The 27060-nt window shown below is 38.6% G+C and overlaps 5 protein-coding genes across 9 annotated transcripts; 3 read left to right on the top strand and 2 right to left on the bottom strand.

Moving 5' to 3' along the window:
• The first annotated feature begins 418 nt into the window (after nucleotides 1–418).
• Nucleotides 419–4625, top strand: LOC4326937 (probable serine/threonine-protein kinase PBL7). 5 transcript variants are annotated; one of them, XM_015757955.3, is made up of 9 exons: nucleotides 419–550; nucleotides 1015–1234; nucleotides 2390–2622; nucleotides 2710–2891; nucleotides 3110–3236; nucleotides 3328–3399; nucleotides 3540–3723; nucleotides 3873–3987; nucleotides 4122–4625. In XM_015757955.3, exons 3-9 carry the CDS (start codon nucleotides 2472–2474, stop codon nucleotides 4383–4385), a joined length of 1095 nt encoding a protein of 364 aa, XP_015613441.1. In that variant the 5' UTR covers nucleotides 419–550; nucleotides 1015–1234; nucleotides 2390–2471; the 3' UTR covers nucleotides 4386–4625. The 5 variants fall into 5 exon arrangements, with proteins under 5 accessions (XP_015613441.1, XP_015613447.1, XP_015613429.1 ...); XM_015757961.3 differs by lacking the exon at nucleotides 419–550 and adding an exon at nucleotides 750–863 and having other exon boundaries at nucleotides 2442–2622; XM_015757943.3 differs by lacking the exon at nucleotides 419–550 and adding an exon at nucleotides 750–863.
• On the bottom strand, nucleotides 4615–6975 carry LOC4326936 (photosynthetic NDH subunit of subcomplex B 5, chloroplastic). Its single transcript, XM_015757977.3, has 5 exons — nucleotides 5916–6975; nucleotides 5696–5750; nucleotides 5499–5567; nucleotides 5298–5356; nucleotides 4615–5195 (listed from the first exon to the last, which is right to left on the bottom strand). The coding sequence occupies exons 1-5, from the start codon at nucleotides 6195–6197 to the stop codon at nucleotides 4959–4961; spliced, it is 702 nt and encodes a 233-aa protein (XP_015613463.1). The 5' UTR covers nucleotides 6198–6975; the 3' UTR covers nucleotides 4615–4958.
• LOC4326967 (uncharacterized) lies at nucleotides 6790–11018 on the bottom strand. The gene is made up of 17 exons (XM_015757930.3): nucleotides 10943–11018; nucleotides 10641–10820; nucleotides 10143–10237; nucleotides 9878–9991; nucleotides 9633–9737; nucleotides 9471–9542; nucleotides 9102–9214; nucleotides 8882–9016; nucleotides 8712–8780; nucleotides 8494–8581; nucleotides 8323–8394; nucleotides 8145–8245; nucleotides 7768–7885; nucleotides 7608–7667; nucleotides 7405–7515; nucleotides 7101–7222; nucleotides 6790–6985 (listed from the first exon to the last, which is right to left on the bottom strand). The coding sequence occupies exons 2-16, from the start codon at nucleotides 10753–10755 to the stop codon at nucleotides 7124–7126; spliced, it is 1467 nt and encodes a 488-aa protein (XP_015613416.1). The 5' UTR covers nucleotides 10756–10820; nucleotides 10943–11018; the 3' UTR covers nucleotides 6790–6985; nucleotides 7101–7123.
• Nucleotides 11019–12757: 1739 nt separating this feature from the next.
• On the top strand, nucleotides 12758–16864 carry LOC4326966 (long chain base biosynthesis protein 2d-like). Its single transcript, NM_001409021.1, has 12 exons — nucleotides 12758–13389; nucleotides 13491–13556; nucleotides 14272–14360; nucleotides 14466–14611; nucleotides 14705–14829; nucleotides 14906–14999; nucleotides 15091–15254; nucleotides 15422–15583; nucleotides 15665–15791; nucleotides 15866–16032; nucleotides 16159–16266; nucleotides 16374–16864. The coding sequence occupies exons 1-12, from the start codon at nucleotides 13264–13266 to the stop codon at nucleotides 16467–16469; spliced, it is 1470 nt and encodes a 489-aa protein (NP_001395950.1). The 5' UTR covers nucleotides 12758–13263; the 3' UTR covers nucleotides 16470–16864.
• Nucleotides 16865–19506: 2642 nt separating this feature from the next.
• Nucleotides 19507–24444, top strand: LOC4326965 (long chain base biosynthesis protein 2c). Its single transcript, NM_001409019.1, has 12 exons — nucleotides 19507–19897; nucleotides 20203–20268; nucleotides 20837–20925; nucleotides 21272–21417; nucleotides 21861–21985; nucleotides 22067–22160; nucleotides 22323–22486; nucleotides 22675–22836; nucleotides 22925–23051; nucleotides 23583–23749; nucleotides 23886–23993; nucleotides 24097–24444. Exons 1-12 carry the CDS (start codon nucleotides 19748–19750, stop codon nucleotides 24190–24192), a joined length of 1494 nt encoding a protein of 497 aa, NP_001395948.1. The 5' UTR covers nucleotides 19507–19747; the 3' UTR covers nucleotides 24193–24444.
• Nucleotides 24445–27060: the final 2616 nt, after the last annotated feature.

The raw sequence follows: 27060 nt of genomic DNA, 5'->3' as shown, positions 1-27060 counted from the left end.
GATTAGTTCTTCCAAACAAAGTTTTTAACTCTCTAATCTGGGATTAGAGTCAAGTAATCTGCTGATGTGACCAGAATACAGAAATGTTCAGAAGGGATAATAGTTCAGAGAGAGAGAGAGGTAGGTAGGTCTCTTTCTTTTATCTGATGATGAATCTGATGAGCAGCACCTGTCTGTCTGTCTGTCTTCCAGCTTGTTAAGCTCACATCATGTTGGGCTCTTTCCCAGCAATCATTGGCTCGGCTGCTTCTTTTCCATCTCAACCGCTTCTTTCTCCAAATTTCCTTCTTTTTTTTTTCAGATTGGTACAATAGAATAGTGTGAAAAGAGCAATTGGGAGAGAGAGAGAGATTCATAGGAGTAATATATATCTTGTCCAATAACAAATTTGATGATAAGAATGTAGGTGAAAAGAGTAGGCAAATACGGAGAGAAGAATCAAAGAAATTCGCTGCTGCATGCGTCGGCGCAGGTGTCGCCATCTCGACGAATTGTCGCCTTTGGCAAAATCAATCATTGGGAGATCCATCCATCCATACATCCAAGTCAGGTTCGTATATATCAATATATGCTAGTTCATCTCTCATGATACAGAATGCAAAGGCTTAACATAAAGCCGATTTCAGATTGTTTTTTACCTGCAACAGCATCAGCAATGCTCACATTTTTAAGCACATTTTTGCTTGACTCCTGATGCCTACAGCTCAACATTTTGTATATATATACACACACACACACTCTCTCTTGCTGGTGTTGGCTTTCCCCCTTTGCCTCCCTCTCTCTCCCCAACTCTCTCCTCCTCACTCTCGGACAATTGACAGTACAGAGGTAGACCCACCTGAAGAACAGGAGGAGGAGAGGAGGTCTCTTGCTGCTTTCTTGCCTCCTTCTTTCTCCTTCTTTGTTCATGGATTCTTGATAGCTTCTGCATGTCAAGAAATGTTTGTGCCTCAATTTGCCTGGTTCTTTCTTTTCTTGATTGATTAGATTTGATTTTGATTCCTTTCTTTGTAGTTCTCCTGAACCAAGTAGGTGTTGCTTCTGCTTCCTTTGATATGATTGGAGCAAGTGGTTGTGAAAGAGGAAGAGATTGAGGAGAGAGAGAGAGAGAGATTAAGAAGGCGAATTCAAGAACTGATAAGAACAAGTTGGTTGTCTGCATCATGGATTCTGCATTTGATGCTGCCGTTGTGCTTGGATGGAAATGACGCCAAAATACCCGTCCAATCTTCAGGTACGTGTTCTTGGGTCTGAACAGTCACAAATTTGTGGGAATTTTGTTAAAGTTTGCATCTTTGCATTTTCTGTTTTTTTTTCATGATCCGAGATTAGGTAGAATTGCTGTTTATTTTGGAGATCAAGTGTGAACGATTTGATGGTATCAGATTATCTGCATTCATGCATTGATCATGGCTATGGATCACCCTGCATATTCATTATTCTTTATGCTAACCATTTTCACAAATTGGGACTCCTTATCAGATTCCAACATCGTGTTTGCTATGATTTCATAACCAGAAATCCAATGCCACATTGTTGAATAAAAAAAAATGGTAGATTTTTATAACTTGCTTCTTACACATAATGAAGCCAACTCCTATGCCTACAGCTTGAAATGGCTCATGACCTAACTGTCCAAGAGAGACGTGCAGCTCATTCATACTAGTATTTCCTTAATTTAGTAGAAGAGGATCTCTATTTTTATACAATGCTGAAGCCAATAATTTGTTTTCGCATATAGTCATTTTGTCCCCCCCCCCCCCCAATTTAGTACAGACCTTTGAATTTGTGAGATTCCTTGTGCTTGTGTAGCATGAGAATTTAGTAGTGTAGAGATGGTTTCTTCAAACATATTTATGGCGCGGAAAATTTCAATTAAAGGGATTGGCATGAAAAAAAAAGCCAAAGGCAATTATTTTATTGCGCAATATTAACTCCGAATGTCCGACAAACCCGCGTTGTTCCATTTGATATCACAGTTGTCCTTCTTTGGGCTTATGTAGTAATGATGGCTTGGTTCATACTACTGATGTCAGCATTGTCTTGCACTTTCCTAATTTACAACTGCTGCTAAAAACCTACAAGAATTAAACATGTCTGATGAACCAAAGAATTGATGAAGTCAACCATATCAGCCATGCATAATTTTATCCCACCCTCCATTAGAACATTAAATAAATATGTCATGTGCTGACAATCAGTCCAGAATTTTGGGGTCAAACATATTATCATTGAAGTAAATCACTTGATCGATCCATCCATCCATACAATGTGCATTTTTTTTGTTAGTGTTCTAAGATTATTTAGTTTATTGTGTAAGGTTGCACTTTTGGTTCAGCAATGTCTGAATTATTGTTCTTATGATCTCAAAGAATGTACTTCTCTTTAGGTTATATGTCTACCATTACAAACTTCATCACTATCACTACAAACATTGACAGTCCATTCTGAAGAAGGGGATTTCATACTAGATGTCAGCAATTCTTGCAGCATCTCTAGCAGGTGCTGCAGGATTCTTGGCATTAGTAGGCGCCGCCATATTTCTTATAGTACTTTTCCTCCGGCACCGCAGAAGAGCTTCAGACTCTTCGGAAAGTAGTTCATCCAGTCCAGCTCAACCAGGTACCGCTTAAAATATCATCTCAAGAGGCTCTGAATTTCAATGATTCTGTTTCTAACTTGACAAACAGCATTCTATATATATACCAGAGCTGCAGGGAGCAAGATGTATGACTCTGGAGGAGCTAAGTTCAGCTACAAGGAACTTCAGCAATGTGAATCTTATTGGACATGGAATGTTTGGAGAGGTTTACAAGGGTTTACTCCAGGATGGCACAATTGTAGCCATTAAAAAGCGACATTCTCCTCCTAGCCATGAATTTATTCATGAGGTGCCAAAATTTTCTCCTTATCCACAGATTCTCTAAAGTAGCCATTGGTTCTAAATTGATATAGTGGTGTAAGCATGCAAGAGGAAAGAAATAAAACTGCTTTCCTTTTCCACTAAAAAAAGTCAAACCATTTTTTCTCCACATAATTCAAAATATTTTAGAAAAAAGAACTTGCAAGACAGTAACCATTTACTCATGAATTGTCCTTTTGTCTGAAGGTTAATTATCTATCGTCGATCCGTCATCGTAACCTTGTAAACCTTTTGGGGTACTGCCAGGAGAATGGAATGCAGATGCTTGTTTACGAGTATGTTCCCAATGGCAGCGTTTCTACGCATTTACATGGTGATTTTTCATTGTGTTTTCCTAACACTGTTACCGTGTTCAACAAGAGCATCATAGGTGCTAATATCATTTTTTTTTTGGTGTCCCACAGGTAGCAGCCATGCTCCAGGTGTAAAGCTAGAATTCAAGCAGAGACTTTCCATTGCTCATGGAGCTGCTAAAGGTCAGTCTCTTCATGTACACCAGCTCTAAACTTTCTTATCCTGGCGAAAATCATAATCAAGAAATTAACATCCATCCATGATGAAAGATAGTATTAGCTGCTCATTTTTGCAGCAGCATAATGATCTTCCTTTTATTCAGGCCTAAATCACCTGCATTCTCTGACACCTCCCACGGTCCATATGAACTTCAAAACGGCCAACGTCCTTGTGGATGAAGATCTCATACCCAAAGTTGCAGATGCCGGCATCCGTGCCCTGCTAGATCGATTAGGCGGTGTAGGCCCTTCATCGAGAACATCTTACGATCCTTTCCTTGATCCCAGGTAAGTCATAAGTTTTTCTTAGAAATTATGTTCAGTGGATAGTACAGAACTATCTGCTTTAGTGCTTTGTATGTGGTTCTTGCAAAAGTACCAATTTTTTATCAGCAACTGGTGATTGAGTAGAGTGAAACTTCTTTTTTTCATGACAGAATGAGGGAATCCATAAATTTTTCCATTCAAAGTGATGTATACAGTTTTGGTGTTTTCCTTGTGGAGTTGCTCAGTGGCAAGAGGGCTCTGTCTGATCAAAACATCATTCGATGGGTAAATTCCAACACTTCCAAAGTTTGCAGCTGACACACCCAATTCCTCATTTGTTAGAGGCTTTCCCTGTTCTTGTAATAATCTGTCGACCGTTGTAAAATCCGTACTAAATTTGCAGTTTTGCTGATACGCAGGTGCAGAACTTCCAACAATCAAGTGATATCTCTGCAATTGCAGATAACAGAATGGCCAGTGCCTATACCTCAGAAGGCATGAGAGAATTTCTGCGGTTGACATCGTGGTGCGTGAACCCGACGAGCGAGCATCGCCCATCGATGAACTTGGTGGAGGCGGAGATAAACCGAATTCGCGAGCAAGAGATGAGGATGACCACAATCATGCCAGAAAGCACACCAACTGTGACTCTAGGTAGTCAGCTCTTCACAACATCAGGTTGAAGAAGAACTAGCTAGTTTCCTCTCATCATCAGAGTTATAGACTAGCAATTCCCTTTCCATTTATTATTTCTCTCTCTCTTTTCTTTGGTCTTCATAGTGATTCAGCTGTAACTCAAGTGTACAAAAAAGGAACAGCTGTGAGGTTCCCTTTATTCCTTTTCCTGTACAAGAAAAGAATGATATTTCCTTTTCTTTTACATATTGATAATATTGGAGGCTGATGCCAAAGTTATTCCATTATACTACTATATATATCTATTGAATTAGTGATGTCATTCACAGGATTTTCTCCATTACATTGGGGGGAAAACAAAATACACATGACAGAATTTTCAGTCTCCTTTTGTACCTGGCTGAGAACTTCAGAGTTGAGACTGTCAGAGACATAGAAAGCAGGCCTTACAGTAGATGAGATGATCCATACACACATCATTTCATCTCAAAGTTCTTTATTTTGAAGAGACTCATCTTGCAGCTTTGCCACCCTGCTTTTCTTTGGAGTGGTTCTGATTTTCTGAACTGTTTCTGCAGCTGCATCTAACAAATGTGACCCCCCATTTCTGAATACCATATCTAAGACGATTTCACAATCTCATCTCTTCTGTCGACGGTGAAGTCCCAGAGCTCGCCGTACTTCTCGTTGAAGTCCCAGATGTCCATGGTGTTGTAGTCGGCGATGAGCTTGTCGCGAGCCGATCTCTCCATCATGTAGATCTCCGGCTCAAAGTTGTGTGGCTTGTCCGGTTTGTCCATCTCGATAACGCAGAACACGACGACGAACACTGCTGCGCCGATGTAGAGGTACTCCCCCTAGTGGCAGAAGTAGACACATATTCAGAGAGCTCAAGAGCCAAGACAGATTGTGAAATGTGATACATGTCAGTAGGCTGGAACTACTGCTCAATATGTTACCGGAACATTGAAGGCCATGCCAAGGATGATTGCAGGAGGAAACAACCAGGAGATCAGTGCTGCAAGAGATGGCCCATCAGTGCAAATTGAGCAAGCTTGTCTTAAGAGAAGAAAGATCTGATTTTTTTTCTCTGATTTATCTGAAAGAATCTGATTTTTCTCTGATTTATCCAAGTGAGAAAGGAATTTGGCTGTTACTACCTTGGAAGCCCTGAGGAGGTTCAGCTTCTTGGTACCACTCAGAGACATCCTCCCAAAAGCCCTTCTTATCTTCAGTGTCAAATGATTTTTTTTTCCACATCATATCACATAAGAATCAGAAATTAGCACACATGAGCATGATTACGCATTTTGATTCAAGGAATGGATAACTGGATAAGATAGCCCAGAAAAAGAACCTTGGGTTTCATTATATGTGTGGTGACCATCATACACTCCATACTCGAAGTCGTCCTGCAAAGCAGATTCTTTTCAGTGTCAAAACCATTTCTTCAGACAACACAGCACAGCAGCAGCAATCACTGAAGAAAGAATCAAAGAAACCATGGAAACTGCTTGGAATAGAGAAAAATAATGAAATTCTCAACACGGTGGCCGGCGACGGCGAGGAGGACAGACCGGGCTGACGCCGTTGGTGCGCCACTTATCAATGGGGTCCTCGTTCAGGTCGGGCTCGATCTCCGTCAGTGGCCCGGGCCCCGCCCTCGCCACCACCGCCCGGCCTCTGCTCCGGCAGCAGCAGCAGCCGCCATGCTCCGTCTTTAGCTGCCTCGCTGCTACTGCTGCTGCTGCTGCTGCTCCTGTTGCTGTTGCTGCATCGTCATGACGAAGGCGAGCTTTTGCAGTGGCAGACGGTGACGCAGAAATGGCGGACACCAAGCTGCTGCTGCTGCTCATCATCTCGCTCCAAACGCTGAGCTCTGCTGCTCGCTTCTTGCTTAGCTGGTAGCTGCTGCTGCACTTATACTTTGCTGCAAGGAGACAAAAACAAGAGGATAATGGGTATGGGGCATGTACCGTCCAGGATTTTTCGCTGCTTTTTTCCTCTTTTCTTTCTTTTTCTTCATGCCTGGAAAGAAATCTGCATCACCTCATTAGTCAGTCAGTAATCAGGTCAGATATGCATGATAATCTTGTGAATGAATAGAACTAGTATTTGTTAGTACTACATTATTGCATTCTGATGAATCTGAATTGTTAGCAACAGCAAGCACAGAGCCTTGTGTTTTACACATCAGGAGAGACAAGGAAAAGACAACTGCAACATGAGGACATGATTTGTAAATGAAAAGAGCAGAAAAAGAACCAGCAACCCAGTGTCACTGTGTCGGACGTCACTGATTCAGTGGCTGAGATACAGTGCACCATCAGCAGCGCTTTTTCACTGCTTCAGTATGCTTTTTATGCGTCATACTTGGCTCTTGTGCCTTGAGTTAGCAGGCTGCTGCATTTCTTGTAGGAGTATTCATTAACTGAACAAACAAGGCAGCAGTTCATGAACCTCTTTCCACATTTTTTTTTACTGAAATCTTTCCACATTTTGTTCCAAGAAGAAACTAAATTTCTTACAACATGCATTAAACATTGCATAATACAGCAGGTCCTACAACAGAACAACAATAGCATATCTGCTCAACTTCCATCGGAGAATTATTCCGCAGCCGTCCAGGACCTATTGCCCCCCTAAACTGCAAAGAAATCAGTGTCAGGACTTCTTGGAGTATTCCAGAAACAATATAATGTCCCATCCAAAAAACCAGAAACAATCTAATGATGGAAGCCTAGAGTCCACCAAAGGATTACCTGGTTCAAATAGAATTGGATAACTAGCTTTGTCTGGCCTTCATAACCAGCTCTTCTGTAGTAGCGCCAATGATCTCATTGGCACGCTTCAGAGATAGACAGCATATTCTTCCAATAGAATCCTGCAAGCATCACTGGCTTTATTATCCATGATTAAAATAGAGAAAATGCGAGTAACAACATAATGGTATTTCATTTAAAAATTCTTTTAGATTCTATACATTCTGAAATTTATCTAAGTTTTTTTTGGGGATATATATCTCACTATGATTTGGTACTGCTGTAACAAGCTGTAAGAACTCACTCTTGTAATGATGCCAAGCCTCTCTAACTTCTGAACAGCATCCATCACCTCAAAATTGCATTGCAAGCCAAACTCTTCTTGGATTAACTCTTCACATTGTAAGTCAAGATCCTAGCATTGAGTGCCAAGAATATTCAACTCAATTTTTATACTTGCACAACTTCAGAAACAAAACATGCTTGTTTCAAATACCAAAGCAATACCTCAATAGTCGCCTTTCCATTTTCCATCAAAATATAGTAGGAAATTATAATCTCCTTGACCTGGACATCAGAATTCAGAAACCACAAAGATGAAAATAATTGTGAGCACAAGTCTCTGATATGCTTATTCTGAATCAAGTACTACAATATGGAGACCTACTTCCTGCTGAATCACATCATCACAGAGATGGAGAAGTGTGCCTTTCCCACTATCTAGCTGTTTGTCATACATTGATTGAGTTATTAGGTTTTGATATGTTGCCATGTTCTGTTGAAACCTGAATCAAAGGTAGCTTATTTACCAAATTTGTCCAATACAACCAATACAGCAAATAAAGTATCATCATAAATAAGAAAATGCTGAAGGAATCAGGGAAGCAAAACTGCATTTTATGGAGGTATTCTAAAGTAATTCTGGCTGGATGAGTAAACAAAAATCCTCCCTGTCCCTGCTCTATTATATACACAATGCAGATTACCGACAAGATGACAAGACGAATACCCAATCAAAACAAATATATCAACCAAGGCACTCACGATAAATAGATCTTGGCACAATATCCAGCCAGGGCAGAAAGGACGGCAACTACAACCCAGAAATCAGCTTTAGGCATTTCGAGCGAACTGACAAGTGTAACCTGAGCAATGTGAAAAAAATAATCATCAGGTGATGAATCACAACCCAATCAAGTGCAACCAGTTCCAGTCCACTTACAAGTCCAATGACAACAGAAACAATAAACTGAACCCAGTCCATTGGTGTGAGGCTTGGATTTTTCTTCTCAGGCTGCAACAGTCATAATTTCTCTTCAGCATAAGTCCAATTGAAGAAAGCAATATGGATGTCACCACATTATTCTTTGGCATATTAAGCTTCTACACTTACCAAAACCAGCTCCATATCTGCCATTGGAATATTTTTGAAGTGCTTTACATGAATTGATCTATCATTCTGGCCCTTAGGGCTTTTCCTCCTGAAAGAACAGTCAGAAATCAGTTATAACACAGTAGTTCAAGACATCATGAAAGCAGCCAATTCACAACCAGGGCGCACCCGAAAAAGGTTTCCTGCATCCTCAGATGCAAATAATTTACGGGACTTACCTGTACAAGACAATCACCTCTTCAAATGTAGGCTCTTGAATTGTAACCTTGCCAATTAAGTTGCGCAAGCTACAGAACAAGGAAGGAAATATCAAATATGAGTGGAGAAGACAAGCAATAGCAAGTTTTCAGGAACTGTGATGGCCTAAAAGGTCAAGAATAGCACAAACCTCAAATTCATTGTTTCAAGTCGTATGCGTTCAACATATAGCTCCTTGTCCTCTTCTTCACCAACTAGATCATCATTCTTCTTGGAATCTGTCTTTGGCCTAACACTTTTCTTTCTTGAGAAGAGCTTTTGCAGTCTAAAATTTCATTGTGAAAATAGTTAATCTTTTGGACGATCAAGATAAAATGGACATGAAAATACATATGTAGTGGATAGCGCACCTTGTTTTCTCCAAGAACCATCGCCACGCACGAGCTATGATCATGTCCACTTTCTCCATAAAGAAAAAGTTGCTAGTGCGATCCAGTCCAATGCCCCTCCGGAATATGACATACTGGCATATAAAAGATTATATTAGGTGTGCATATGGTTCAGGAACAATATTTGAGGATGACTTGGCCACAGCACACGGTCATTAGGAGGGCAAGCATCCAGTTCTGCTACACTAACAACACATGAAAAAAAGGAATACACTGGCTAACCATCAATTACACCACTTCAAAACCATCTTTCTCATCTTCTATAAACAAATATTCTGATAGATAACACTGAAGAGATGTAAAAGACAGAACATAATGTTAGCTACTCACCTTATCTGAGAACTCCGGTAGGTTGTCGTGATGGTGCTCTTTAAAATACTTTGACAAAAGTTTGTTATCTAACTGCACCAGTAAAAAACAAATTTTACAATAATATTGTCAAATCCAATGATTTTTAGATTAGGACACAGCCTGGAGGGAGAGGATGTTAACCTTTGCTTCATCAACTTTGATGGGAAGATTCAGCAGATATTGTCCAGAATGAGCAAGCTCAACCTCATCATCTGATAATATGTTGAAATTGCTTTTTTGCATCACCTGCACCAAGATTTCATACAATTTATTGTGTAATATTGTGGATATATCTGGGTCCCTTGTAATACTTATTAAGAAATATCCTGATCATTCATGTGTAGTTGAGACATATAATAGTTCCATCTCCCAAACAGTTTGTTTACCTGAAAGAAATAGGTCAGGAAGTTCTGCTCGAGTGTATCGACTTCCTCAGTCGAGAAATTCTGCTGTTGCAGTTTTTGGGCACCATGAACAGGGTCAAAAAGAGCAAATAGTTCCTGTGGAAATTATAGCAGTTCTGACAGATCAGATCACATTGTGAAACACTGCCAGAAATCAGCAGATCTTAATGATGGTCATAAGCTCCATCAAGTCCATAAAAGAAAATGTATGGAGAACAGGACTTCAGTAACGAATGCAAGCTCTCACCATCATATCATCAAACTGGAGATGATACCAGGCCCTAATGGTGTACTCAATCCTCTTGCAGAGCTTCAAGAATTCTTCTCTGTCAGATTGTTGTTCTTCAAGAAACAGGTAAACAGTTTTTAAATTTCAGTAAGTAGTAGCACAGTCTCCTCATATATCCAGAAAGACTAATTTTGCTTCAAAATGTAGAAACTAAGAAAGCTGGAACACTTGGCATGATATGCTCAACGCCACATTACTAATACTGCACTATTATTGTGGGCATTAGGTAAAGCCTAAGACTGAATTGCAATGCCAACGATTCAGATGATTTCTCTAACCACATTCCATTTTTACACGTAAACAGTGAATCAATCAACCAACGCAAGATCCCTTCTTTCCTTCAGATTAAGAAGGGGCAAGATTCTCACGAGACAGCTTCGTGATAGCAATCGGATCATACTAAAAACAGAACATGTCTTCGAAGAAGTAGGGGGAGAGAGAGGTAGGTCGCATTACCGATGAGGTAGGCGAGCTTCATGATGAGCTTGGGCTTCATGATGGGGATCACCGATTCGCGCTCCAGCCGCACCACCTCCTTCTTCTCCTTCCTCCCCGCCTCCGCCTCCGCCATTGCCCCAGTATCAAGCTAATGCCACAGCCGCCGCCGCAATCTCTCGTGTCCTCCTCGATCCGTTGCTGCGGAAGAAGAAGAAACGCGGAGATTTGGAGAGGAGGAGAAACGCAGATCGGAATTTTGAGCGGTGCAAATCGCGATTAATTATCGCGAGATGGAGAGGAATGGAGCGCATTGCGGTTACAGATAGATCCACGCGCCGTCGTCGTCGTCTTCCTCCCAGCCCAGACGGCGCCCGGCACGAGGGAAGCGAGGGACCCAAATACGCCTTCCGAGTTACAAGGCGTAATATTGCTTGAAGCGTATTCAATCTCCTCTGTGGATGAAGAGAAATCTCCAGCCGTGCAGACGTGGTTGGGCGATCACTGAACTGAACATTCTGCACCCAAGCAAAAGAAAAGGGGGAAAGAAATTCAGAGAACGCAATTTGATGCCAACCCAATGCTTGATTTTATTGCTATTAAGAAATAGATTTAACCTCGATTTTCATTGACACGTTTTTTAAAATGTTAAATTGTGGGTTTCGTGTAAAGGCTTCCTATATAGAAGTTAATTTAAAATATCAAATAAATTTAGTTTTTAATTTTAAAATAATTTAAACTCAATTAATCATGCGTTAAGGGTTTTCTCGTTTTGTGTACTCGTACTTAATCTTCATCTTCAAAGTTTCAAACGGGATCTCGGTACAACCAAATTTACTTAATTTAGTGGTGATTTTATTTTTTTTTTATTATCATAGTTTATTTCCTAGCATGCATAGGGTGGGTTCGGCTGGTATTTTTTTTAGTTGCAGCTGCAGCTACAGTAGTTAAGAATTGCTACAGCTTGTAGCAAATTTCTAATGTAGCAGCCGCAGCAGCTGCAGCTTGTATGGCTGCCGAACAAAGCCATAGTCGTTAAGAATGCATACATATAAAAGTTTTATTCATAAGTTATTTTTTTTTCTAATAAACGTTACTTATAATTAGCTACAGAAGAAACTATGGGGCTATAGGCTGCATGTACCAAACTCTCTCCACTCAACATGCAATTTGTGTTTGGCCAAGTATGACCAAGCGAGAATTTTGCCACTTAGCCAGCCAGAGCTGACTCATTGGTCCCTCTAAGCACTCTAAAATATAGTGGCACAAACAAGAAATTCCAGTCATGTTTGCACTGGATTTATCAATGGTTTAATTGAGTACTCCCTCAGTCAAAAAAAGGCAAACCCTGGGTTTCCGTGTCCAACTTTGACTGTCCGTCTTATATGAATTTTTTTTATAATTCGCATTTTCATTGTTGTTAGATAATAAAACATAATTAATATTTTAGGTGTGACTTGTCTTTTTAATTTTTTTCGTAATTTTTTTAAATAAGACGGACGGTCAAATGTTGAGCACGGAGACCAGGGTTTGTTTTTTTTTTTACGGAGGGAGTAGTTTTGTGGATAGATTTCTTGACTTGAGTAGTGCATTCCTGGTCCATCCAATCCCCACCCTGACCAAGTCACTTAAAAAACACTAGCAAAGGTCACAGATTTTGACTGAAAAAAAAGGCCACTTGAGCTGAAGCCGCTTTCTCCTTCAGCGACCTAGATGACATCACTAATTCTAAACTTTAATCTCTATTTTAATCGAACATAACTACCTGTACTGTACACATACCAAATCGCTGAATTACTCTGACATCTCCATCAAACTAAACCACGAGAAAATCGTAAAAATCTTTCCTGACAAGAATAGGTCCCCATCGTCTAGCTTATTCTTGACTTATTAATAAATCAAATGGCATATTTGTAAATAAAAATAATTTATGAATAAAACTTTTATATACGTGTTATTAGCGAGAAAAGCAAATGCTGAAAAATAAATTTGATGGAAAAAACATCAAAATCAATACCAAATTTAAAGTTAAAAATTTAAATTTTAACTTAATAAGTACGCGATGAGCAAAAATATAGGCTTTCCTACTAACACCATCAAAAGATTTATTTTTTCATTACTGCAAAAACCAACGAATTATCTGTTGCCTAAGACTGTGACTCACTAGCTTGACACGAAGAAAATTCGAGGAAAAGAACACATTGAGCGATGCGATGCGATGTGATGGCGATGGCGTCATCCGAGCGCCGGTGACCGGCGACGGGGACTCCTCCTCCGCCGCCGCCGCCGCCATCATCGTCGTCGTCGTTGCCGTCGATAATCCTGACCCAGATCCGGCTAATTATATTATTACCCGATTCCAATCAGCTGCTAATCGAGTGGTAATCTCCATCACATCACATCACAGCCTCGTTCGTTCGTCGCTGACGGCACATTATTATATCCTAGTATTATATTATTAATTAATCGCCGTCACCTCGTCGCCATTGACGACCTCTTCCTCTTCTTCCTCCTCCTCCTCTTCCACTCCCCCACCTCACCTCGCCGCTCGCCGTGGCGGCGGCTATAAATACCACTCCACCTGCTGCCGTCGCCGCCGCCATCGCCTCCCATCCTCCCGCCGCCGCCGCCTGCATCGACGACGATGGTGAGGCTGCCCTACGTGACCGCGCTGACCACGCTCTTCAGCTACGGCCTCCTCTTCGCCTTCGGCCAGCTCCGCGACTTCTTCCGCAGGATCCTCGACGCTGGCAAATCCAGCAATCTCAAGGTTTTTTGATTCTCTCTCTCTCGTTTTCTCTTTTTTTTTCTGATTTTTTTTTTTGGTTATCTCTCGCTCACTCACGCTGTCCTCCTTGGTGAATTCGTTAGGGCTACGCGCCGATTTGCCTTGGGCTGGAGGATTTCTACACGCGCCGCCTCTATCTCCGCATCCAGGTGAGGTTGCCCTTCCCACCCCCCATTGCCACGATCTCCAGAGCAGCAGAGTTGACTCATGAAAAGTCGAATTTATTTTCCTCCTTTAATTTGGTTGGAAGTGTCACGCGATCGTGTAATGTTGGGTTTGTAAAGGTGGAAAGGCATAAAAGCTAATTTAGTTATTAGTGATTTGTTCCTTTGCAATTTGGTGGAGTATGAGAATAAACAATAGAGTGGCAATTCGCTTTAGCGTCCTCCTATGTACTACTAGATCACATGATGGAGCTTTCCATGTGAAAGATGTATCATCTGAAGCACTTTGATCCCATGAACTAGCTGTTGCAGTGGAATTCACAATCTTTCTCACTTAAAGTTTACAATTAATGGCTGGAAGAAGTGAAACTGCTGTTTCCCTTGAGCATGCTAGTATGAGTAGGAACTAATATCTCTAGTAGCAAAGCGAACTGTCACTCTATCGTGGAGTATGAGAATAAACAATAGAGTGACAGTTCACCCAGATATTAGATATTACACTAAGGAACTAATAATATCTCTAGTCTGACTGTATGCGTAGGAAGTAGGTATTAGTGAACCATATAGGTTGATCACTCCTGCAATGGTAAATTCAGTCTAACTGTATCGTAAGTTCACTGCTTAAACTCTAGAATGATGTATTAATCTTCCTTTTGTTTGTGTGTCGTTATTGACTTTGTGCTGTCAATTATCACGGCAGGACTGTTTTGGCCGGCCAATTGCTAGCGCACCAGATGCTTGGTTTGACGTGGTTGAGCGTTACTCAAATGACAGTAACAAGACACTGCAGTATGTATTTCTCACATCTGATTCAGCACCTAGTTAGCATAAGAAAATGCTGAATATTATCTTAGGATGCATGCTATTCTCTGATCCAATGCTTCTTCAATGCAGTCGTACCACAAAAACATCTAAGTGCCTTAACTTAGGTTCCTACAACTACCTTGGCTTTGCCGCGGCAGATGAATACTGCACCCCTCGTGTTATTGAGTCACTGAAGAAATACTCTGCTAGTACTTGCAGTGTCCGAGTCGATGGGGGTAGGCACTTATGTTGCTGCTATAGTTTGTTGCCACTGAGTTCTTAAATGATTTAGTGTAGTATATAAGCTTACCTGATTCATACAATCTTAGGCAACACTAAGCTGCATGTGGAACTTGAAGAGCTGGTTGCAAGATTTGTTGGCAAGCCTGCAGCTATTCTTTTTGGCATGGGTTATGTGACGAACTCTGCAATCATTCCTGCCTTGGTTGGGAAGGTCCGTGATAGAGAGACTGCCGTGTTTTCTTTCTATTCTTTTCTACATCCTGGAGCTAATGTATTATTGATTGCAGGGAGGACTCATAATTAGTGACTCATTGAACCATAACTCTATAGTGAATGGGGCTAGGGGTTCAGGAGCTACTGTTCGGGTTTTTCAACATAACAGTAAGCTCACTGATAATTGACAGCTACTCTTGCAAGCGATGAGCTCAACAATGGATCACAATACATAATGCTTCCCTTTATTTTCTTCCAGATCCTGCACACTTGGAAGAGGTATTGAGAGAGCAGATTGCAGGAGGCCAGCCTCGTACACACAGGCCGTGGAAGAAGATTATTGTGATTGTTGAGGGAATATATAGCATGGAGGGGGAGCTATGCAAACTCCCTGAGGTTATAGCTGTCTGCAAGAAATATAAGGTTTGAGAATTTCACTCACCGACTTATGCTCTTTCTTCAGACCATTCGTGTGGGCATGTAGACCTATTTACTGGCATATAAAAACTTCAGCTTTCACCTGCTACTAAAAGAGACAGATGTTTACTGAGTAATTGAGTATTGACTATTGTACTTAACCTTCTGGATAGGCTTACACATATTTAGACGAGGCACACAGTATTGGAGCTGTTGGTAAAACCGGGAGAGGTGTTTGTGAGCTACTAGGTGTGGATCCAGCTGATGTCGATATTATGATGGGAACATTTACTAAATCATTTGGATCATGCGGAGGTTACATTGCAGCATCAAAAGTATGAAGAAGATTCACTTGCTATACTTGGCTGAGCACTGTAGTTGATAAATCTGACCATGGATTATGCTGTGTTTATCAGGAGATTATTGATCATCTGAAGCACATATGCCCTGCCCATATCTATGCAACATCCATGTCACCTCCAGCTGTTCAGCAGGTCATTTCTGCAATAAAAGTTATCCTTGGTGAAGATGGATCTAACAGAGGTATATCAGAACTTGTTGATTTCTTATTTCTTCTGTCTTTAGGAAATTCCTAATGTAATTATTGTTCTAAATAGGGGCCAAGAAGCTTGCTCAGATTCGAGAGAACAGCAATTTCTTCCGTTCAGAGCTTCAGAAAATGGGTTTTGAAGTTCTTGGAGACAATGACTCGCCGGTCATGCCTATCATGCTTTACAATCCTGCTAAAATACCTGCGTTCTCAAGAGAGTGCCTGAGGCAACACGTGAGTTTTCAAAATATACCTCACCTAACGAATAAATCATGCTTTAGTTTTGAATCCAGTAGCACACATAATTTCTTCACTGAAAATTCTGCTGTTTGACTAATGTGACATGTTTCATAATTCTAGGTTGCTGTTGTTACTGTTGCATTTCCTGCTACACCACTACTGCTTGCCAGAGCTAGGATATGTATCTCAGCTTCCCACTCAAGGGAAGATCTTATTAAAGGATTGGAGGTAAAGTCCATCCTCCCGTCAATGCTACGGGCTTCATGGCTTGTTGCGACAAGCTTGATTTAGTTGCAAACCACATACAGTTACTAAATTTCATGTTGATTGTTTAGGTTATCAGCAAAGTTGGTGACCTCGTGGGAATCAAATACTTCCCAGTGGAACATGAAAAGACTGCATCTGTTGAGAAACTGAAGAAGCTTCAATGAACACCTACAACCAGAAGAAATATACTGGGTGATCTAGGCAGTGTGCCATGCCTCGGTTCGGCTCATGTGCTTCGGACCCTTTTGATTTTCCTTTGTTTCTGAAGTGGCTTAGATCTGTACAGCTTGTATTATCATCCATCATAGTCCAAAACACAACACAATGATAGACACTGTTTTGTCGAGTTCAGAGGAAGCAAAAGTTTCGCTGTTACAGCTCTGAATCTTGCGAGTAAAGTGTCTGAAATCATGTAGAGACTCTTCCTCTTTTGATTTTAGCTTCCTTTGTAGATGCAACGTCAGTTGCATCGATTGTGTGTGAAGTAAGCTTCACTCATAGTGTGAGGTCTGGTTGCTGTGATCAAGTGATTAAGCGAAAAAATGTTGTTAAATCTCTGAAGTGTTTGATTGATCTGGTGGCATGGGTATCAGGTGCAGCTATCTGTGCAGTGTACTGCCAGATTCATACTTAAACTTTATAAACTGCCCATGAACTTGCAAAAGTTATTCCAAAGAGCCTGATGGAAGAGTGAAAACTCTTGTCTTCAAGTAAAAAAAAAAACGCAAGATGACGCCAGTTCTATACATGAACTTGATTATTACAAAAGATGCAACTTCTTGCGTGCATAATATTTTCTAAACCGAAGGCAAAAGCTCTATCTGATTTCATTGATAAAGAAGAGACATCAACCCAAAAAATGATTCACTCCAAAAACACCGTCTTACAAGTGCCTCAAGATCATTCCCTAAACCTACACTAAATACCTGAAGACACCCAATTATGCTTGCATAATAAGCTGTATATATAAGTAAACTCTCCATTTTGAAATCTCGTACAAATGAAACTAGATACTTTAACTTATTGTTCTCTGACTTTAAGCGTCTGACATATGAGCCCACATGTCAGTGACTCACGCCAGAAAAGTCTCTTCGCGTACAAATACAGTACATGTCTGTGGGCTAGTCCTAGCTGACAAATCCTTGGACAGTACGGAGAGAGAGAGAAAAAAAATCAATCCATGCGTACACCGGATTCAAGTAGTTCAACAATGGCTGAATTGACTCAATTGAGTCGTTATATATATGGCTGAATCTCTTTGACTTGACCAGTGCATTCATCGTCCATCCAATGGTCTCCGAAAGCTGAAAATACCCGGCAAAGATCAGGTGACAGATCTGAACTGAACGCATCCTGAAACCTGAACTGGAGATGCTTTCGTTTCTCGTTTAACATTTGCTCTCTTTTTCAATACAAACGTAGATTAGATTATAAGTTAAGCAGATTTATGGTGTTATATGGATCACCACTGGACACTTGGATGAGATGGTCTGAAATATTCTGTACATGGTCTCCAAATTTAACTTAATTTGCTGATAATGTCAATTATAATGTCCACGCTGTCCAAGTGAAAGGGCGCAGATAAACACAAGTTTTCCCGAGATTAAAAAAAATAAACTTAAGTTTTGGAAATTTGGAGTGCGTTTTGATGGTTAGTTTGCTGTGAGTGCACTTGATTAATTTAGCGTCATATCGATCAAAGCTTACTATAAAATATTTCTTAGCATATTTTATTCGATTTTAAAAGTGAAGTTAAAAAAATTAACCGGTTTTACAGTTCAGCCAAAAACGAGCTTTACCCATTGTTTTAAAGGTATATATAAACAACATTATTGTTTTCTAATTATCATTAGTGTTAGAATTAATATAAATCAAATTATCCACCTTTCTCCATAAGTTTAAGCTTTTACGTTGAATTGATATGTGCAACTCAACTAAATACGGAGGCAATTCTATCAAGGATGTGAAGAAGCGACTAGAATAAACTAAAAGTGAGTATAATAAGGTGATATAAGTGGGTTATATATATAAGCTACAACATTATATTTGTACTTATGTGAAAGAGAAAATAAAAACGGGCTACTACATATTTGTAGTCAGTTGCAGCACGTGCTCCAATAAACTATGTGACAGAGATAAGTAGATTATGTATTAATTATACAATATATATCTATAACTAAATAATGTATGGTGAGCCATAAGGTTGGCTATAAATGTTGTTTCAATTTTTGGAGCTAGTTATTGGCTATATTATTAAACTTGCTCTAGTAGCACATACTTCCTCCGTTTCAAAAAAAAGACAAACCCTGGGTTTCCGTGTCTAACTTTGACTGTCCGTCTTATATGAAATTTTTTTATAATTCGTATTTTCATTGTTGTTAGATTATAAAACATGATTAATATTTTATACGTGACTTGTCTTTTTAATTTTTTTTCATATTTTTTTTAAATAAGACGGACGGTCAAACGTTGAGCACGAAAACAGGGTTTGTCTTTTTTTTTTTTTACGGAGGGAGTACACACAACTCAAAACAATTTATCAGATTCTTTTACAGCTTTACCGATCATCTTCAAATATTGAAATTACTGCTAATTAATTGCACATGCATCATGGAAAACATGAAGAGCGAAGAACACGTGCGCGTGTACCAATATTGAATAACTGATCGGACCGATATGTGTACGAGACCGTACACTATCAGAGACCAACATCGATTGAGCGATCTAGAAATGAGAATTCCATTATTGACGCTGATCAAACCAAATTAATTACTCTCTCCGTTTCTAAATATTTGACACCGTTGACTTTTTACACATATTTGACCGTTCATCTTATTCAAAAACTTTTGTGAAATATACAAAACTATACGTATACATATAAGTATATTTAACAATCGATCAAATGATAGAAAAATAATTAATAATTACTTAACTTTTTTAATAAGATCGAACGATCAAACATATTTAAAAAAGTCAACGGCGTTAAATATTTAGAAACGGAAGTAGTTATACTAGCTAGAGAGGCGATCGACATGAAATTAATTAAAGCTAGCTATAGGGAGCAAGAACACGTACGTACACCGAAACCGTTAGCAGCGCTAATGACGGTCCAACCCTGGTAAGTCCAGTCCAATACGAGCAGCTGATTTTGCCCATGCTGCACCTGCATCCATGGCAGCATGGCCCCTGCACGCTCATCGACGACGACGACGACGACTCCATCGATGGCTAGCTCCGACGATATATCCATCCATTCAACAATCTCCGGCCTATAAGTACTCCATCCCGCCGGCCGGCCGGTGACTCGATCACCATCAACACAAGCTATATCTCGATCGATCGCCACCGGCCGGCCACCGCGCGCCGCCGCATCCACACCGTACGTCGAGACTAGCCGGCCGGCGAGGGATCAGCGGCGGCGGCGGCGGATCGATCGACGGCGATGGTGAGGGTGCCGTTCGTGACCGCGGTCACCACGGTGTTCAGCTACGGCGTCATCTTCGGCTTCGGCCACCTCCGCGATTGGTTCCGCGCCCTCCTCCGCTCCCTCTTCTCCGGCCACTCGCCGGCGGCAGCCGGTACCAACCTCAAGGTTGGCTTACTACGTGTGTACCCCCTCCGTTTCATATTATATAATTAAGTCGTTTAATTTTTTTCTATATTATTAAAATATATTCAATGTTAAATTTAATGAAACTAATTTGGTATTATAAATATTGCTAACTTTTTTTATAAATTTAATTAGTAAAAAAAAACTTTAATAAAAAAAAGTTAAACGACTTATAATATGAAACGGATCGAGGGAGTAGCTTATCATCATCATCATCATCATCATTACTACTACTACATAGGTTGTCATGCTAAATGTATAGACTCGATCAATCTATATGTATGTAGGGTTACGCGCCAATTTGCGGAGGACAGGAGGATTTCTATTACCGACGATTCGTTCGTCGCGTTCAGGTAAGCTATAGTAACCTACATTTCCTATATTTCTAAAGATGATTAATAAAACCCTATATTTCTGAAGAGGATTAATAAAAGTGTACATGTGCACACAGATATATTAATTTAAACTTTAAATTTTAATTTGATGTTTTTACTTTTTTTTTTTCTTTTTAAGTCGGTAAAAACAAACATATATAAAAATTTTACATATGAATTAGTTTTTAATCAGTAATAAGTACTCCCTCCATTTCGAAATGTTTGACACCGTTAATTTTTTAGCACATGTTTGACCGTTCGTCTTATTCAAAAACTTTTGTAAAATATGTAAAATTATATGCCTACATAAAAATATATTTAGCAATGAATCAAATGATAGGAAAAGATGTAATAATTATTTAAAATTTTTGAATAAGACAAACGGTCAAACATGTGCTAAAAAGTTAACGGTGTCAAACATTTTGAAACGGAGGAAGTTTACAGATTATAATTAGCTATTTAGACTTTTAAATTATTAGATGTTTTATTGAGATTTGTGTTTTAATTGGCTTATGTTTATCAACTATATATATGTTGTCACATGCAGGACTGCTTTTGGCGACCAATAGCCAGCAAGCCGGACGCATGGTTCGATGTGGTTGAGCGCTACTCAAATGACAGCAACAAGACACTCCAGTACGTATTATACTCCTCTCTCGTATAAAATATCACTTTTGCTACAAATCTAAAGTTGTTTTTTATAAGACAAAGAGATATGTCTTTGTCACACTATATATATTTTATACCTAATTGTTAAAAACTATATGATTTATGTTAACTCGATATTTCATTTTATTTTTAACTCTAAAACTTATTGGTTATATGCATGTCGGCAGAGGACATAGATGTAAACCATTTTTATCATTTTAAGAAAATTCTGCACCTAATAAGCATAAGCAAATGCTGCGGATATATATCTTAATTATATTAGAGGATGCATGCTAGAAATTAATCTGACCCAATGCTTCTCTGATATATGCAGCCGTACCACAAAAACATCCAGGTGCCTTAACTTAGGTTCCTACAATTACCTTGGCTTTGCTGCGGCAGATGAATACTGCACTCCTCGTGTTATTGAGTCACTAAAGAAATACTCTGCTAGTACTTGCAGTGTCCGAGTCGATGGAGGTATGTCTAATGTCTCTACTTTGTTGCCATTGGTGTCCAAGTAGCATGTAAATATGGTCCATGGAAGGAGTTGAGGATTTTTCTCATCACTCTGTACCTTTTTTTAGTGCCAACAACGCAATTGGTTATGTTTGTCAATGGCGACCAGAGATGTACTCCTGTATTTAAAATATATGGCACTATAAATTTTATTTGATCAAATTACTAAAATTTTGATCACTCTCGAAATCTTGAAATATTTGGTTTCAAAACATAAAAAATTATATGGAGATTTTTTTTACAATATTATAATTTTCCTAGATATTATCGTTACGTACTAATAGAAAAATAGCGACCATAGTTACGCACCAAAGATCAAAAGAAGGTAACAACGCTATAAATTTAAATCGTAATTATTGTAAAAGCAAGAGCTTACTGCAGCTAATTTATTTCAATGATGTTAGGCAACACTAAGCTGCATGTGGAACTTGAAGAACTGGTTGCAAGATTTGTTGGCAAGCCTGCAGCTATTCTCTTCGGCATGGGTTATGTGACGAACTCTGCGATCATTCCTGCCTTGATTGGGAAGGTCAGTGGCAGAGAAACTGCCATGTTTTCATAATTCCTGTTCTTTCTGTACATTATGGAGCTAATATATTATTGATTTCAGGGAGGCCTCATAATCAGTGATTCACTGAACCATAATTCTATAGTGAATGGAGCAAGGGGTTCAGGAGCTAGTGTTCAAGTTTTCCAACATAACAGTAAGCGAGCTCACTGATAATTGCTAATTACTCCCCTGTTTTTGAACATACGGCATTGTTAATTTTTAAACATGATGCCTGAGAATGTTTGCAACTTTGCAAATGGCGTGTGCCGAACAATATGGATCACAGAACTTAATTCTTCCCTTCAATTTCTTGTAGATCCTGCACACTTGGAAGAGGTATTGAGAGAGCAGATTGCAGGAGGCCAGCCTCGCACACACCGGCGATGGAAGAAGATTATTGTGATTGTTGAGGGAATATATAGCATGGAAGGGGAGCTATGCAAACTCCCTGAGATTGTAGCTGTCTGCAAGAAATATAAGGTTCAAGAATTTCTTACACTGACTTCTTGTATATGTTCTTTCTTCAGATCATTAAGCATGTAAATCTTTTTTTAATCAAAAGCTTGTAAATCTGTTTACTGTCATATACATTACTTCAACTTTTATCAGCTATTAAAATCGATAAATATTTACTGAGTTTTGACTATTGTACTTAAATTTCTGGACAGGCTTACACATATTTAGATGAGGCACACAGCATTGGGGCTGTTGGTAAGACAGGGAGAGGTGTTTGTGAATTACTTGGAGTGGACCCAGCGGATGTTGATATTATGATGGGAACATTTACTAAATCATTTGGATCTTGTGGAGGTTACATTGCAGCATCAAAAGTATGAAGCATATTAACGTACTATTTAGATGAACAACTTTAGTCTGTAGATTTTAAATCTGACCCATGGATTACTCTATGTTTATCAGGAGATTATTGATCATCTGAAGCACATATGCCCTGCCCATATCTATGCAACATCCATGTCACCTCCCGCTGTCCAGCAGGTCATCTCTGCAATAGAAGTAATCCTTGGTGAAGATGGATCTGACAGAGGTATACCAGAATTTGTTGATTTCTTATTTCTTCTCACTCTCTTTTTGATTTAGATTATTGAGAGAATTATTGCCATGGATTATCTAATTGACTATAGGGACAAATTATAAATACTTTGAGAAATTGACTTAACAAATACTACTTCCGTTTTAGGTTATAAGACGTTTTGACTTTGGTAAAAGTCAAACTGCTTCAAGTTTGACTAAGTTTGTAGAAAAAAATAATAACGTTTTCAACCCAAAACAAATTTATTATGAAAATATATTCAATTATTTATTTAATGAAACTAATTTGGTATTATAAATATTATTATATTTATCTATAAACTTAGTCAAACTCTTGACTTTGACTAAAGTCAAAACGTCTTATAACCTGAAACGGATGGAGAAGCTTAAAACAAGTGGGCTAAGTGGTGCAGTAGAAGTTTTTGAGACAACATATTTTTTAAAGTACAGAACAAATCATCCGTTTCAATGTTCCTAATACTTTAGATAATGAGGAGATTCCTAATGTAATTATTGTTATAAACAGGAGCCAAGAAGCTTGCTCAGATTCGGGAGAACAGCAATTTCTTCCGTTCAGAACTTGAGAAAATGGGTTTTGAAGTTCTTGGAGACAACGACTCGCCTGTCATGCCTATCATGCTTTACAATCCTGCTAAAATGCCTGCATTCTCAAGAGAGTGCCTGAGGCAAAAGGTTAGTTTTATTTTCTTCAATAACTAATAATTCATTGTTTTAGTTTTGAATTCGGTAATACACCCAGAATCTCTTCTATTAATTGCAAATTTTTTTTCTGATTGACCAATGTGACAACATATTTTCATAATTCTAGGTTGCCATTGTTACTGTTTCATTTCCGGCAACGCCACTGCTACTTGCCAGAGCTAGGATATGCATATCAGCTTCCCACTCTAGGGAAGATCTTATTAAAGGATTGGAGGTAAATTGGTCAATTTTACTGGTGTTATGGCTTGTTGTGACAAGTTTGATTTAGTTGCAAATTAACCACATGCAGTTGCTAATTTTCATGTTAATTTGGTTAGGTTATCAGCAAAGTTGGTGACCTCGTGGGAATCAAATATTTACCAGTGGAGCATGAAAAGACTACATCTGCTGAGAAACTGAAGAAGATTCAGTGAACACTGACTGATAACTGGAACTCTACAAGCAATATATATACTGGGTCATCTACCCTTTTATTCTTTCCTTTGTTTCTGAATTGGTTTAGATCATTACTTGTATTCAGAGGAAGCGAAATTTTCACTGTTATAACGTATTCTGAATATTGTGAGTAAATCTCTGAAATCATGTAGAGATATTCTCTGTTTTGATTTCAACTTCCTTTCAAGATGCAGTATCAGTTGAATTGGTCCTATGTGAAGCAAGCTTAATTATTGTTGTGACGGTCTAATTTCTGCGAACAAATGATGAACTGATTGTTATGACATGCAAAAGCTGAAAATTAAATTATGTTAAAATCTCTGAAGTGCTTGATCTGATGGCATATACGTTATGTTTACTGCAAAATCATACACTATAAACTCTCCATGAACTTGCAAATATGCCATTTCAAAGAGGCAGAGCCTGATTGGGAAGAGTGGAAACTCTGGTCTCTCTTAAGTAATTAAAATTATAAGTAAAACAAAGCAACACGGCAATAGTTCTGTACTTGATTTTTAGGAAGCAATTACAAAAGGAGAGAAGCTTTATGCATGTAAAATTAACTGTAGTATCAAATTTAAAAACGTACGATTTGAGATCTCATAAATAATGTCTGTGGGCTAGAATACAGCTGACAATTCCTCGGACACTACGAACTATATATAGCTTAGGTGAGAAAAATTCAAGCCATGCGTGCACCGGATTTGTGTACGGATTTTAACTGAATTGTTATATGTGTGGATATCTTGACCTGACCAGTGAATTCATCGTCCATCCAACGGCCTCTGACTAGGTGTCACTTGAAATTTAGGTGAAAAATACCGGCAAAAAGTCAGGTGATACATCTGAACTGAAAGCATTCTGAGAGTAGTTGAAGACTCTTTCAAGTTTCAACTCTTGTACGTCTAGCATGACAATCGGTTAATGTCAATCCTTTAGTTTCGTCCTTTTTGTCAATACTTCTTTTCCGATTGACTATATTACAACTTAATAAGCAGTTTTTATTGTGCTTTTTTGCAGCACGGAGTGTCTCCAGATTCTCCTTTGCTATGAATGTTAATCATGAAAATATTTTTCAAGACAAATTTACAAATAGATCAGACTAAAAATAAGGTTGTGGGCATGAAACCGTCAGAAATTATTTTTCTGTCGGTCCACCACATAAAAAATGTAAACTGAAAAACATTGGCACTCAAAGCTTCCAATGTTTGAAAAATACATGTATGCATCAAATGGTTACAATTTGTTTTAAAAAGTAACAAGATAGAATAATGTGCAATACATCACTTCACAAACATATAAATTCAAATTCGACTTATACAAATTGTAGCAAAAATAACAAATTTGACTGCAAATATTCATTTACTAAATTTGTTATTTTTTGTTGCAACTTATAGAAGTCAAATTTAAACTTGCATGTTTGTAGGGTGATATATTACTCCTACATATTAGTCTATCTTATCAATTTTATTAAAGTTTTTTCATAACTATTTACTTAACATGCAATAGAGATAAGTGGACATCCACCTAGGTGACTAAAAGAGTTTTCCCTACAATAATCCTTGTAGCCTTAGGCTATGTTCGTGAGGAGGGGTTCCGGGGTTGGAAACCCCTTCTCTCCGGCACACAAAACTATATATGCATTAACACATGATTAATTAATTATTAGCTTTTTTAAGAAAATAGATTAATATAATTTTTTAAATCATTTTTTGTATAAGTTTTTTTTTTGTAAAATAGACATCCATGTTTAGTAGTTTGAAAAACATGCGAAAAAAAATGAAGGAGATGAGTTGGGAAACTGGACAAAGAACTCAGCCTTAGTAGTACGTTTCATGAAAAAACGACTATGGCCCTGTTTAGATCCCACCTTTCCTGTACGTCACATCGAACGTTTAAACACCTGTATGAAGTATTAAATATAGGGTAAAAAATAACCAGATTGCGACTAATTTGCGAGATGAATCTTTTAAGCTTAATTGCTTCATAATTTGACAATGTGGTGCTACAGTAAATATTTGCTAACGATGGATTAATTATGATTAATAAATTCGTCTCACGGTGTACTGACGGTTTCTGTAATTAGTTTTTTATTAATTAGTGCCCAAACACTCTATACGATATTCTGTATAACCCGATCGATGTGACACGTTAAAACTTTGCACCCTGGATCTAAACAGCCCCTATCTAGGATTCTAATCTAGGGGCAAAGGCTTGACAAATCGGCGGCTGGCAGTAGTGTGTACACGTGGAAATAACAAAGACAAACCGCTATACTCGTGTATGCAGGCAACAACAGCAAGAATGAAGAACACGTGTCTGCGTACATGTGCCATCTTTGACGCCTGCCTGTCGCGACCAATATTTATATTCATTCTGAAGTTGACAAGTACGCGCTACATACGGTCTCAACGTTCACCACCAAGCGATGATTTTGGTTTGTGACATGCACGATGCATGTAGAATTGAATTAAATTAATTACTGTGAGGACAAATAAGTATTTAAGTGTATGTTTAGGACAAACAAACTTTAGAATTTTGAAAAATTCCAAATGCTTGTTTTTTTTAAGAAAAAGATTGTTGTCATGTGTTGAAATATTATCATATATTAATATTATAAACTTATTAAATCCTACAATCTTATTTTAATTAAATCAAATCTTGTCTTAAACTACTCCCTTTTTTAAATATATGTTGCTGTTGTTTTTTTAACAAACGTTTAATCATTCGTCTTATTCAAAATTTTTATGTAAATATAAAAGAAATTAGATCATGCTTGAAGAACATTTAAAGATAATTTAAGTCACAACAAAATAAATGATAATTACGTAAATTATTTGAATGAC

Source organism: Oryza sativa, chromosome 1, assembly GCF_034140825.1.
Source record: "Oryza sativa Japonica Group chromosome 1, ASM3414082v1".
NCBI lineage: Eukaryota > Viridiplantae > Streptophyta > Magnoliopsida > Poales > Poaceae > Oryza > Oryza sativa.
This window is presented reverse-complemented; position numbering and strand designations above follow the sequence as displayed.